The 14,317-nt window shown below is 42.3% G+C and overlaps 1 protein-coding gene across 1 annotated transcript in view; it reads left to right on the top strand.

Annotated features, from left to right (window-relative positions):
• pkd1a (polycystic kidney disease 1a) overlaps positions 1 to 14,317 on the top strand; it is a 188,922-nt gene that overhangs the window by 68,701 nt on the left and 105,904 nt on the right. Inside the window, exons 3-6 of the mRNA XM_060840959.1 lie at positions 1,491 to 1,562; positions 2,519 to 2,590; positions 5,465 to 5,643; positions 12,940 to 13,584. Of these exons, the coding sequence (XP_060696942.1) occupies positions 1,491 to 1,562; positions 2,519 to 2,590; positions 5,465 to 5,643; positions 12,940 to 13,584 (968 nt within the window). The remainder of the gene's footprint in view (positions 1 to 1,490; positions 1,563 to 2,518; positions 2,591 to 5,464; positions 5,644 to 12,939; positions 13,585 to 14,317) is intronic.

Below are 14,317 nucleotides of genomic sequence, written 5' to 3' on the forward strand. Positions count from 1 at the left end.
GAGGAGGGTGGAGTGGATAGGTGGAAAAGAAGATAGGCAGGCAGGACAAGTCATGGGAACAATGCTGAGCTGGAAGTTTGGGACTGGGGTGAGGTGGGGTAGGGGAAATGAGGAAACCCACATTGATGCCCTGGGGTTGAAGTGTTCCGAGGCGGAAGATGAGGCGTTCTTCCTCCCCTTCCCCCACCTCACCCCAGTCCCAAACTTCCAGTTCAGCACTGTCCCCATGACTTGTCCTACATGCCTATCTTCTTTTCCATCTATCCACTCCACTCTCCTCCCTGACCTATCACCTTCATCCCCTCCCCCACTCACCTATTGTACTCTGTGCTACTTTCTCCCCACCCCCACCCTCCTCTCATTTATATCTCCACCTTTCACGCACTCTGCCTGTATTCGTGATGAAGGGTTTTTGCCTGAAACTTCGATTTTCCTGCTCCTCGGATGCTGCCTGAACTGCTGTGCTTTTCCAGCACTACTAAACCAGTATCTGCAGTCATTGTTTTTACCTACCTGACTATAGGGAAGGTCTGTCCACATGTCATCAAACATGGAAGGCCTCAGTTGGATCTCACCCATTGAAAAATGAAAATATTGGTTCGGAATTCATAGTCAGTGGTGAAGAAAGGTCACCTCTTGCCAGTGGTGATAGACATGTCATGGTTTTCCCCTTTCCCGATAACAATTTAATCTTGTGCCAAGCCAAGGGCATGACTTTGCATGCAATGGCTATGCAGCCAACCACAATAAGTTATTCATGCACAGCAAAGCAGGAAGTTAGAAGTGCTTAAAATTCTTCACTTCTAACTTAAATTTTCAGGTGGTGAAATTAATAGATAACTGTTGATGAACAGCATTATAGAAGACCTTCTCATCTGCTTATAATTACATTGGCTTTATAACCATGTCCTACAGATGACTGTTGATCCAATAACAACAACTTCTGGATTTCCGCATTACATTTTGTATGTGAACATTCCCTAGCTTGCAGTCAGTTTGTGGAGTCATGAAGACAAACACAGACAATTTTACCATCACAATCACAGCAAAATCCAAACCAAATGTTCACTGTCCAGTTGATCAAGGTCCAAAAATGAGTAAATACAGTTGATGTTAGTAACTTAGAATATATGTAAACACATCAGTTGAAATGCTTGCCTCTTTTGGGACCACTTTCCAATTGTTTAAAAACTTCAAATGGTTAAACAAGTGCTTTCAAAGCCAAACCTCTCAGTCAGTCGTTGCAATGAACATGGGGTACACATGATGAAGGCCTCTTAATGTATCAGTTCAAATAATTATAGCGGCAATCTATTCTACTTAAGTGTTGAGGTAGCATAAATAAAATAGAGAGAATTCCTTTCAACCAGTAGGAGATCCAGCATTATAGACATTTGTTATTAGCTTTAATAGAAGTTCACATCAATTGGAAAAAGTAGATTAAATCTTTGCTGTAAGTTAATGCATTGTATTTTCTGTTTGCTCCCCAGGTATCTTCAGGGCAATAATATTAGTATTCTTTTCAAAGAAATCTTCGCTGGTAGAAGATGTTTATCAGATATGTAAGTTTTCAGGAAATTTTCTTCATACCTCTGAAAAACATCGTACCCTTTGGACACTATACAACTCATCCAGGGCTGGGACATTGCGAAATCTGTCAATTTATTTGGGCAGTAAAAACAAAATGACAACTTTTGTAATCTTTCTTTCTAATTGGATTTCATTACTCAAATTAATGTATCGAGTCCAAGGTTCCTGATGACCAAATGGTAAGAAACCCCATTATAGGGCAAGTTTCTAGGATGGTAGCAGAAAGAATATGTCACAAGGAGTCTTTTAGCTACTTCTCAAAATCAGCTGTCACTTCTGAGAGTTTTCACTGAATGATGGCAGACAATGAATACAGACACCCATACTTAGGGTCGCAGAATCAGTTGATAGGTTAATGAGATTGGCATCATCTGATGTATGTTGTGCCATTATATTTTTTGCAGTGCATTGTCTTTCCAGTGTTTCCAGTGACTGAAGGTTTTGTTTTAAGATAAAGGGGGCAGCCTTGCCTGATCACAGATTAAATAAAACATGGACCACTTCTATTTGCGGTTTTACCCAGTCATGTTGACGATTATCTTACCCTCTTCCCACTTAGGGTTACCAACTCCGTTTGGATATCTTCTTGGAAGACATGGCATTTATCAGTGGCCTTCACTTCTGGCCACTTCCCCTGTTGGTGCTCCAGTGCACCAGCTGTCATTGTTCCTCTTGGTGGTGGATTTTGTAGATATACACATTGTGGACACAGAAGTAGGTTCAGATTATGAAAGTGACATGTTGTTACAGAAAGCAAAGACATTACTTGCAGTTTAGATTCAACTATTATCAACAGTATTCAGATATTGTTCCTGGAAGTGTGTGCAGTACAGAACAAACTATTTTTGCATGATAAATGTTTGGAGCCATGTGATATGAGGAATTCTTTTAGGCCAAAATTCTAATCATTTCAAATATTTCCTTGCAGAGACATAAGCAACAATCAGATATCTACTTTAGAAGATGGAATATTTGCAGATTTATTTAATTTAACTAAAATGTAAGTTTTCTGCAATTCCTTATAGCAGTATTGATGATCTTACTATGTACAACAATGAATTTGACACATATGTTTAAAGTAAGTAAAATAGGAAGAGCAGCTCAAACGAATAACCTTCAAACATTGTGGAAAGTCCTGTTTGAATCACTAATTTTTTGGAGAAAGTGAGCTGTATTGCTGGGTAACTGGCCTGATTTTACATCATGTTAAACTTGGCTCATACCCTACCATCAACATCTGCAAAACTCCTTTCCCGCAAGCATCCACTCCTTCCCACAAGCCCCATCATCCTTGGTTGTCACAAATAAGACACAAAAGTTAAAATAGATCACTGTTGTGTCATACTACGTCTTGGGGTAAGAAAGTCTGATCTTCTCTATGGAAACGCATCAAACATTGATCAACACAGCAACTCTTCTTCGCCCCATGGGAAGCAAAAAAAGAGAACTTGACAGGATGTGAGGCAAGAGACAATCATATGAGGAAAAATAATCACTAAGTCAAGACTCAATCTGGAAGCTGGGAAATAAAAACCATGAGTTGTTATTCCTTTAAACTGTATGGCCAATCTAATTTTCATCAAGATAGTTTTCTACTTAAGTAATAATGTGGAGTATCCTAAATATTATTGAACTAGTTTGTTATATCCCATTTTGGGCAAAATTTACAGCCTGGCATGGAACATTTCCAGATTCTGAAGAATCCTAATAGAATGGGTGCAGCTTGATCCAAATCTGCAGTATTCTGAGCAGAGTTTTCACCAAAACAACATGTCTGACATTCCCTGAAATGGGTTCACTTCCCACCAGTATTGGACATAAGTCAGTCAGTCATCATAGATTGTTGCCCTCCTTTATCTCTTTGCAATGTCAAACATAAATGTCATTTTGTGTGGCCAGAGAAGCAGTTAGAGTTTGATATTGAAGTTAACAATCCATTGAATAGCTTCAGCAATTGGGATGCCTCCAAGGAATGAATGTTTCCGGGCTGAAATTCAGAGTCTTGGCAATGGTCACATTCCTAATTTCAGGAGATCATCCCATTCTATGTATGGAGAATGTGGTCACATTTTCCCAGGCCCATCTTCAAGCAATTGAGTCCAGATTCTCTGCAGAAAGTAGAAATTCAAAAGACTTCATCACTTGGCTCCTTACCTAGATTGCAGTTAATGATGTTTGCAATCACCTAGGAGGAGTGTCATTGAGACGTGATGCTGTCATCAGTTTGTAGAGTCTGGTGTGTGTTCCAGTAAGGGCTCCAGGACTTTAAGACTTCAAAAAAAACCGAGCAATGTCAACGGGAGTGCTTTGCGAACTATCAGCCACTGGCGTTCTTTGTGAATGCTGTTTTCTGTGTGGACAGCAGGGGTTAAATGTATGTTAGTACAGGAGATCAACCAAGCGTGTTGGTTTCCACATCCCAGAAATAATCCTGAAGGGCTCCCGGTCCCTGTTTCCCTGAGCAGTAAAAATCCCGAGACAATAGATAGATTGCACTGAAATTGCAAGATGATAATATGAGAGTAAGGAATCAGCAGCTTGCTGTTGATATAGCAAATGCATCATTTGTATTTACAGTGGGGAGTATTCTTTGATGCCAAAATAAACAGCATCAGCATCAGTATCCTAAGGGAAAAAACGCACCTCTAATCTGCTGCTTCAGGAAGCTGATATTAAGATCCTATTGTCGGGAGGCTGGTGAAGGATTCGCCAATGATGCTAGTGAACTGTTCCCAGTAATAGCAACTCTTGGTAATGCCATCAAGCCTCAGTGAATGCAAGCTTCCTGTTTTCACTTTCTGCAGAGAATCTGGACTCAATTGCTTGAGGATGGGCCAGGGAAAATGTGATCACATGCTCCACACACAGAATGGGATGATCACCTGAAATTAGGAGTGTTGCCATCGCCAAGACTCTGAATTTCAGCCTGGAAACGTTCATTCCTTGGGGGCATCCCAATTGCTGAAGCTATTCAATGGATTGTTAACTTCAATATCAAACTCTAACTGCTTATCTGGCCACACAAAATTACATTTATGTTTGACATTGCAAAGAGATAAAGGAGGGCAACAATCTGTGAATTTTAGGTCCCAAGATATTACACAGAATGCCTCAACTGTGCAGCATGAAACAGACCATTCAGTCCAGCTACTCCATGCTAGTGTTATACATCACGTGAACCTCTGCCAACCCTTCTTTATTTAATCCTATTATTTTTATATTTAGCAACCCAACACAAACATGGAGGTGTTTTGATATATATTGAGGATAATGGATTGGTTAGCTCATTTAGCTGAATGTCAGGTTTATAATGCAGAGTGAAACCATCAGTGTGGGTTCTATTCCTGCACCAGCTGAGATTGCCATAAAGGACTCTCCTTCTCAACCTCGCCCCTTGCCTGAAGATGGTGAGCCTCAGCTCTTTGGTGAGAGTGGAAATAAGACAACTTTACTTTGTCGGGGAATTAAATATATTTGAGTAAAAAATGAGGTCTGCAGATGCTGGAGATCACAGCTGCAAATGTGTTGCTGGTCAAAGCACAGCAGGTTAGGCAGCATCTCAGGAATAGAGAATTCGACGTTTCGAGCATAAGCCCTTCTTCATCAGGAATTAAATATATTTCCCAACATATTACATTTCAACAGTAATGTTATTTCAGTACCTACCTCTGTAACACAACTATGGTATGTATTACTTTCACACTTTGTATTATATGTTGAATAAAGTGTTGTGAATATTTCATAGTACTTAAGATGTGAATCGGTCATGAGTTTATGGACTCAAAGAACTCATTAATGGATTGCCTTTAGTTCTTTTGCTTTTTACAAGTCAAGTAAGCCAATAACACTAATTCTTACTGTTCTGGTATTTCAGAAACTTGAGTTTTAATGAGTTTGTCTGTGACTGTAACCTTTCCTGGTTACCAACCTGGATGAATGAGGAGGAAGCAAATGGTGTGATCATCGTGGATAGTGAGTTCATAAAGTGTGCCAAACCTTCAAAGCTGAAAGACGTGTCTGTGTTAAATGTTAATTTTTCAAGCCTACTCTACGGTAAGTAGCAGTCACTCTATCAACATGTTGAAGTCCATCAATTATAATCTTATGATTTCGCTCAAAAAACATTGAACTCCATCAAGAAGGGCAACAAGCATAGAGCAAGCAAGAACATAAATTGCTGGAGAAACTCAGCAGGTCTGACAGCATCTGTGGAGAGAAAACAGAGTTAACTTTCTGACTGTACATTGGAAGTTCTCCATTTCACTGCCACTGGCTGCCTAATTGGAACGATTTTGTTACCTGATTGGCCAATTCATGACTGACAGACAAACAGCTTCTACTCCATCTCTTCTACTTTTAGAACTGATAAACCAAAATTAATCAAAGACAGTGGGAAAAAATGCAATTTTTTAAAGCATCCTGTTTTGTTTTTGTCTGGCTGTTGGTCACCCCTGTTTCCTGGAGACTCCAGATCATGGATTGGAGGGTTGGAGGGTTGGCAACACTTAATCAGTATCAAACTGAAAGCTGGGGGCTGTTATCGGCTCATCCACTTAACAGGATCCGAAAGAAGACAACAGCAAAGAGACAAAGATGAAAGCTGGGAGCCTTTAAAACTGTAGCTAAAATTTCTTTTGAGTAACTGTGTTGCTATAAAGGCAGACAGTAATGGGGTTATCCTGAGGTTGTGAGAGTGATCAAGGAACTGAAGCACATTTTGTGTCTTTCAGTTTTTTTTACAGGGGATTGGAGCATGATCCTAAAAGTAATTATTTTCATTGGCTGTAGTCTTGTCCATCATTATTAAAAGGGATAGTGCCAAGTGGGCAAAAAAAACTCAGGCTAGGAGGGATTACTTAAATCTTTGATGTATCTCCACCAATGTTTTAACTTTATAGACAGAGTGAGAGAGATGGCAGAAAAGAACACTGAAAATTTATACTGTAAATTCAAGTACTTTCATATTAATGCCATTGGAACAGTTTTAAACAATTCTTAAGTTAAACAATCATACAACTGATTAACTCTTGAGATTTGGGAAAATTAGTTTTTCTCTGGTATTTATGATCTCTCACAGCAAACACTCTCGGTTACATACCAGCCATTCATTGTGCATGCCATAAATGTTCAAACAACAGATGCTATGAGACTGCATGTGAAATCAAAGAAGTATGGAATGATATAAAACAGATTGAGTCCACTCAACCCATAATGCTTGCGCTGACTCTTTGAGTTAGTCCCACTTCCACATTCTTTCCTCATATTCCTGCAAATTTCTTCCTTTAAATGTGTGTATCCAACTCCCTTTTGAAAGTGACGACTTCCACCAGTTTTTCAGGAAGTACATTCAAATTGTGACACCTCAGTCTAGAAAACTCTTCCAAAATGCTCACCATGGCTGACCTTCTGCTGCTAGAAACAGTTTTTCCTCATTTCCTCTACCAAAGCTGTTCATGAATTTTGAGCATCTCAAACAGTTCTCCTCTTCAGCTTACTGCTGCAAGGCAATACAGTACACAAGGAATAGCAGATGTGCAGAGGAACAATGCCATTAGAGTTCCTATCCACAGGTTCCTGAAGGTGATTGGGCAGGTAGAGATCAGAGAGGCCTATATGATACTTGTCTTTATTAGCCCAAGTATAAAATTTCAAGAGCTGGGATGTCATGTTGAAACAATATAAAACACTGGATATGAGGAGAGGCGATGACCTTGTGGTATTATTGCGGGATTGTTTATCCAGACATTCCGGTAATGTTCTTGGTACATGGGTTTGAATTCTGCTATGGCACACTGTGGAATTTGAATTCAATAAAAGAAAATCTGGAATCAAGTGGCTAATGCTGATCATAAACCATTGTTAATTGTTAGAAAAACAATAAATGCTGGCCTCACAAGTGACACCCTCATAGAACATAGAAAAGTACAGGACAGAACAGGCCCTTCAGCCCACAATGTTGTGCTGAGGATAATTCCTAACCTAAAATAAAATAACCTAACCTATGCACCCCTTCAATTCAATGCTGTCCATATGCATGTCCAGCAGTCGCTTAAATGTCCCGAATGATTCTGCTTCCACCATTCCATGCATTCACAACCCTCCGTGTAAAGAACCTACCTCTGGCGTCTTCTCTACACCTTCCTCCTAATATCTTAAAAATATGACCTTTGTGCCAGTCAATCCTGCCCTGGGGAAAAGTCTTGGGCTATTGACTCTATCCATGCCTCTCATTACCTTGTTAAAAATCACACAACACCAGGTTATAGTCCAACAGGTTTAATTGGAAGCACACTAACTTTCCGAGCAACGCTCCTTCATCAGGTGTGAAAGCTAGTGTACTTCCAATTAAACCTGTTGGACTATAACCTGGTATTGTGTTAATTTTAACTTTGTACACCCCAGCCCAACACCGGCATCTCCAAATCATCTCATTACCTTGTATACCTCGATCAGGTCACCTCTCTTCCTCCTTCTATCCAGAGAGAAAAGTCCGAGCTTAGTCAACCTCTCTTTATAAGACAAGCCCTCCAGTCCAGGCAGCATCCTGGTAAACCACTTACCACTGACCTCCAGACAGAATACTTTCCATCTACAACCACTCTCTGCCTTCTGTCAGCCAAACAATTCTGAATCCAGACAGCCAAATCTCCCTGTATCCCATACCTCCTGACTTTATGAATGAGCCTACCATGGGGAACCCTATCAAATGCATTGCTGAAGTCCATATACACCACATCCACTGCTTGACCTTCGTCAACCTGAATCGTCACCTCCTCAAAGGACTCAATAAGATTTGTGAGACATGACCTGCCCTTCACAAAGCTATGCTGACTGCCTTTAATCATGCATTCCTTTTCCAAATAATCATATATCCTATCCCTGAAAATTCTTTCCAAAACCTTGCTGACCACAGACGTAAGACTGACTGGTCTGTAATTGCCAGGGATTTCCCTTTTCCTTCTTGAAAAGAGGAACAACATTCACCTCTCTCCAATCCTCCAGTACAACACCCGTGGAGAGCGAGGAAGCAAAGATCTTCTCCAGTAGCTTAGCAACCTCCTTTCTCGCTTCCCAGAGCAACCAAGGATAAGTCTGGTCTGGCCCTGGGTACTCATTAATCCTAATGTTTGCCAAAATTTCCAGTACATCAACTTCATCAATTTTGATCTTTTCAAACCTGTTTCCCAGCTCCTCAAAGTTCTCATTCACAATAAGGTCCCTTTTCTCAGTGAAAACCGAAGCAAAAACCTCATTTAGTGCCTCCCCATCTGGTCAGACTCCACGTACAAGTTCCCTACTCTATCCCTGACCAGCCCTACATTCTCCCTGATCATTCTCTTATTCCTCATGTATGAGTAAAGTGTCTTTGGGTTCTCCCTAATCCCTCCTGCCAAGCCTTTTTGTGTCCTGCGCTGGCTCTTGTTAGTCCATTTCTGAGCTCCTTTCTAGTAGGCCTGTAATCCTTTAATGCTGTGCTAGATCCTTGCTTCCTCCACATTATGTAAGCTGCCTTCTTCCTTTTGACAAGAAGCTCCTCTGTTCTTGTCATCCAAGGCTCTTTAATCTTACCCCTTATTGCCTGTCTCAGAGGAACAAATTTGTGCATCACTTGCAACAACTGCTCCTTAAACAGTCTCCACATGTCTGTTGTGCCCTTTCTGTGGTGCAATTGCTCCCAATCTGTACTTCCCAGCTCCTGCCTAATAGCATCATAACTTCCTTTTCCCTAATTAAATATCTTCCCTTGGTAACCGCTCCTTTCCCTCTCCAAAGCTACAGTAAATGTGAGGCAGTTGTGGTCACTGTCACCAAAGTGTTCTCCCACTGCGAGATCTGACACCTGTCCTGACTCATAGCCGAGCACCAAATCCAAAATGGCCTCTCCCCTCTTCGGCCTGTCTACGTATTGTGTAGGAAATCCTCCTGAACACACCTGACAAAAACAGCTCCGTCCAAATCATCTGCACCAAGGAGGTTCCAGTCAATATTGAAAAGTGTGGTGCTGGAAAAGCGCAGCAGGCCAGGCAGTATCCGTGGAGCAGGAGAATCGACGTTTCGGGCATAAGCCCTTCTTCAGGAATGAGGCTGGTGTGCCAAGCAGCATGAGATAAAAGGTAGGGTGAGTTTGGGGGAGGGGTGCTGGGAATATGATAGGTGGAAGGAGGTGAGGGTGAGGGTGATAGGCCGGAGAGGGGGTGGGACGGAGAGGTCAGGAAGAAGATTACAGGTCAAGAGGGCAGTAATTGGGAATATGGGATGGCATTTTTACAGGGGGCAGGGTGGGAGGTGGTGTAATCTAGGTAGCTGTGGGAGTCGATCGGTTTGTAGTAAATGTCTGTGTTGAGTCGGTCACCCGAGATAGAAATGGAGAGGTCTAGGAAGGGGAGGGAGAGGTCTAAGACAGTCCAGGTAAAATTGAGGCCGAGGTGGAAGGTGTTAGTAAAGTGGATGAACTATTCAACCACCTCATCGGAGCATGAGGTAGTGCCAATAGAAAGTGGAGGAAAAGGTGGGGGATGGTGCCAGTGTAGCTGCGGAGGATGGACTGTTCTCAGTCCCAAACCCCGAATTGAGCACCGCCCTCTTGACCTGTAATCTTCTTCCCGACCTCTCCGCCCCCACCCCCTCTCTGGCCTATCACCCTCACCCTCACCTCCTTCCACCTATCGTACTCCAAGCACCCCTCCTCCAAATTCCCCTCCCCCCCACCTTTTATCTCATGCTGCTTTGGCACACCAGCCTCATTCTTGAAGAAGGGCTTATGCCCGAAACATCGATTCTCCTGCTCCTTGGATGCTGCCTGGCCTGCTGCACTTTTCAACTCTGGTCTCCAGCATCTGCAGTCCTCACTTTTTCCAGTCAATATTGGGAAAGTTGAAGTCACCCTTAACAACAACCCTGCTACATCTGCATTTTTCCCAAATCTGCCGGCCTATGAGTTCTTCAATCTCTCTATTGTTATTAGGGGGTCTGTAGAAAACTCCAATGAGGTGGCTGATCCCTTGCTGTTCCTAACTTCCACCCATACTGATTCAGTAGAGAAATCTTCCTCAACAAACTTCGTTTTTGCAGCTGTGATGTTCTCTCTGATGAGCAATGCTACACCCCCTCCTTGTTTTCTACCTTCCCCCACCCCGCCCCCACCCCTGTCCTTTTAAAACATTCTAAACCCTGGAACATCTAGCAACCATTCCTGCCCCCATGAAACTCACAGCTCTATTATGGCCACAACATCATAGTCCCAAGTATTGATCCATGCTGTAAGTTCATCACTCTTATTTCTGATACTCCTTGCATTAAAAGCAGGCGCACTTCAACCTATCCCTTTGTTCCATCACATGAATAACCTTCCCGATAGATTCAGTACATCCTGTCACTTCCCCATATCTATCAACTCTTCCCCCCCCCCCCCCCCCCCGTTCCCACTTCCTGCCAAACTTCCTCTCAAACCACATGAACAAATCTCCCACCCAGGACATTTGTGCCCCTCCAGTTCAGGTGCAACCCGTCCTTCATGTACAGGTCCCACCTTCCCCAGAAGGCATCCCAATGGTCTTAGTATCTGAAACCCTCCCTCCTGCAGCAGCTTTGCAGCCACATGTTAAGCTGCACTCGCTGACTGTTCCTCACCTCACTGCCTCGTGGCACTGGTAGCAAACCTGAGATCACTACTCTATTTGTTCTGCTCGTCAGCTTCCAACCTAGGTCTCTGTAGTCACTTTTCAGATCCTCAATCCCTTTCTTGGCTATATCACTGGTGCCAATATGTACCACGATTTCTGGCTGCTCCCCCTCCCCCTTCAGAATCCTGTAAACCCGATCGGCAATATTCCAGATCCTGGCACCGGAGAGTCTCGTTCCTGACCACAAGATCTCCTGGCAATCTGTCTAACTATTGAGTCCACTACCATTAGTGCTTTTCTACTCTGCCCACTTCCTTTCTGAGCCACAGTGCTAGGTTCAGTGCTAGAGACCCGACGACTATGGCTTTCCCCTGGTGTGCCATCCCCACCAGCAGTATCCAAAACAGTATACTTATTGCTGAGCGGAATGGCCACAGGGAATCTCTGCTCTATCTGTTGGCTCCTTTCCCCCCCATGCCTGTAACCCAGCTGTTGTTATTTTGTGTCTGAGGAGTGACTACCTTCCTGTACATCCTCTCAATTTCTCCCTCAGCATCACAGATGATCTGCAGTTCATCCAGCTCCAGCTCCAGTTCCCTAACTCTGTTTTTGAGGAGCTGGAGTTGGGTGCACTTCCCGCAGATGTGGTCGGTAGAGACATGTGTCGTGTCTCTCCTCTGCCACATTCTGCAGGAGGAACATGCAACTGACCTATTAGCCACACCCTGCTAATCTGAAAGCCCACACAGGATTAAACAAGGAAGAGAAGAAAAAAAAAGAGAAAACCTGAAAACATGCCGATTTTATAGACTCTTAGTAAGTTTAGAGGAGGTGGGTGGGGGGGAGGCCCTATGGCGTAGGTCTCGGGTTTAGATCTCACCCCCTTAAAAACTTCCCAGCTGCCCTAGTTTCTCTTCCCCCTCTCTCCTCGCCGCTCTGTTCAAAATGGAGGCCCGACTCTCGAGGTAAGTCCCTTTTTAAGTGGGAAAAGCTGATCTACTCGGCAGCTATTGTTTCTCTCTGCCCTCTCTCTTCGCCGCTCTATTCATCCTGTGAATGAACTTTTAAAAAGCCACATCTAGAATACTGTGTACAATTCTGGATCATTTTGATAAGAATAATTGCTCGAGAGGGTCCAGAGGAGATTTTTGTGGTATTGTTTGGGCTGGGAAATTTTAATTATGATGAAAGACTAGGTTTATTTTCTTTGGAATATAGGAGGCTGAGCAAAGACTAAATTGGTGTACAGAAAATGATGGAGGATCAAGAGAGTGGCTAGGAAGACTCTTCACCCCTTGTTGAAGAATACAAAATGATGAGGCATAGATATAAGAAATTAGAGTTTTAGGGGACTCTTTTCAGTCTGAAGGTGATGACAAACTGGAACACTGAAGGTCAGAGCCAGAAATCCTTTTAACTTTTAAAAAGCACTAGAATACATGTTTGAACTACCAGTACTTACAATGTAATGGATCAAAAGCTGTAAAGCGGAATTTAGCTGCAAGACTATTATGTTGGCTGGAAGGGACACAATGGGCCAAATGACTTCTTTTCGTGGTGAAATATCTTTAATTCTAAGGAAGACAATTCCAGCCTCTCAGTAATTGCTGACTGTATTTGATACATTTAAAGTTTATATATATTTTGTAATATGTTTTGGCAATATTCACAATGTTGTAGATGAAATACTGGGCTTTTCACCAAAATTTCTTATCTTTTTTCTTAGGGTCTGAGTTTGCAGCCTGTTCACCTGATAGACAATCTCTAGTCAATTTATCCTTGATGTCAAATTGGATCTCCAGCACAGAAAACTGCACAGCATTATGTTTCATTGAGGGTGAGCGATACGCTGCCTTGGACAATGAAAGTCATTGTCTATGCGGTTCTGAATTGGCACCAGATTCAGATTCTATTTGTATAGCAGGAGAAATCGATAGAGAATTTATTCAGGTCTGTGGCTGCACGATTATCGAACAAGCATTTGAAGTTACAGTTGCGAATTTTGCTGATCTACGCACTTTTAGCCTTTTTGAGGCTGCACGCCTGACTGTTAAGACTTTAGTTAACATTAGCACTTTCCAGTGGGACTTTGGAGATCTGTCTCCACCTTTCAACACTACCAGCCAAACGGTGTTCCACAAATATAGTCTCCCAGGAACATACCTGGTCAGTGTTGCGTTCTGTGTAGGCAGCAAGCCTACGTCACTGCATGTAGAAATAAATGTCACCATTCCTCCAGGAAGATTGGAGTTGCATTGTCCTCCTGTTGTGCAGACAAATAAAAGCATTGATGCTGAGATCCAAAATTGGAACACCAACAGTGTTATAGCATCGTGGAGTGTTACAACATCTAATAATGACACAATAAAAGGTGAGTGAAAAAACAAACTTGATTAATAAATTCCTTTTTTCCAATCTCCATTTGAAGATGTTAACTCTCCCTTGGATATTTTCAAAGACTGTCATAACTCTTAACCAGATTATCCTCTTTATATTGACAGTCTAGATAATGATAGTTGTATTTTGCTTTGAAGATTCATCCCTATTTATTCAAAGCAAGGGAGCATGATCCTAAATTCAGAGAGTGAACATTCAGAAGTGGAGGTATCTTTCTCACAAAAGATGTAACAGAAATCTTGAACATTTCTTGCTTGACACCACCCTTCCCGCTTACAAAGGTGCTTGATCGTGGTTTAGATTAGATTAGATTCCCTACAGTGTGGAAACAGGTCCTTCAGCCCAACCAGTCCATACCGACCCTCTGAAGGGTAACCTACCCAGACCCATTTCCCTCTGATTAAAAAAAAAATTCAAGACTGAGTTTTCTGATGGTCAAGGGTATCAAGAGAATTGGAGCACAGACCAAAGGAGATGGTGTAGCTCAGATGTGGTCTAACATGCTTGAAGGTTGAATAGCCTCCTTATGTTCCTGTGCTTTGGAACGATGTGGGACTGGATTTTCCTCTCCACTCATCCCATCTTCAGTGTCCAAGGGTTGCTAATCCTGTCTTATGCCATAACATCATTATGGTGAAAGGGGAGAGGTAGGTCACAGGATCTATTGTAACTATGCAAGGACTGAACCCAAATTGGCATTATTTTGC

This window comes from Hemiscyllium ocellatum, chromosome 20 (assembly GCF_020745735.1).
Source record: "Hemiscyllium ocellatum isolate sHemOce1 chromosome 20, sHemOce1.pat.X.cur, whole genome shotgun sequence".
NCBI lineage: Eukaryota > Metazoa > Chordata > Chondrichthyes > Orectolobiformes > Hemiscylliidae > Hemiscyllium > Hemiscyllium ocellatum.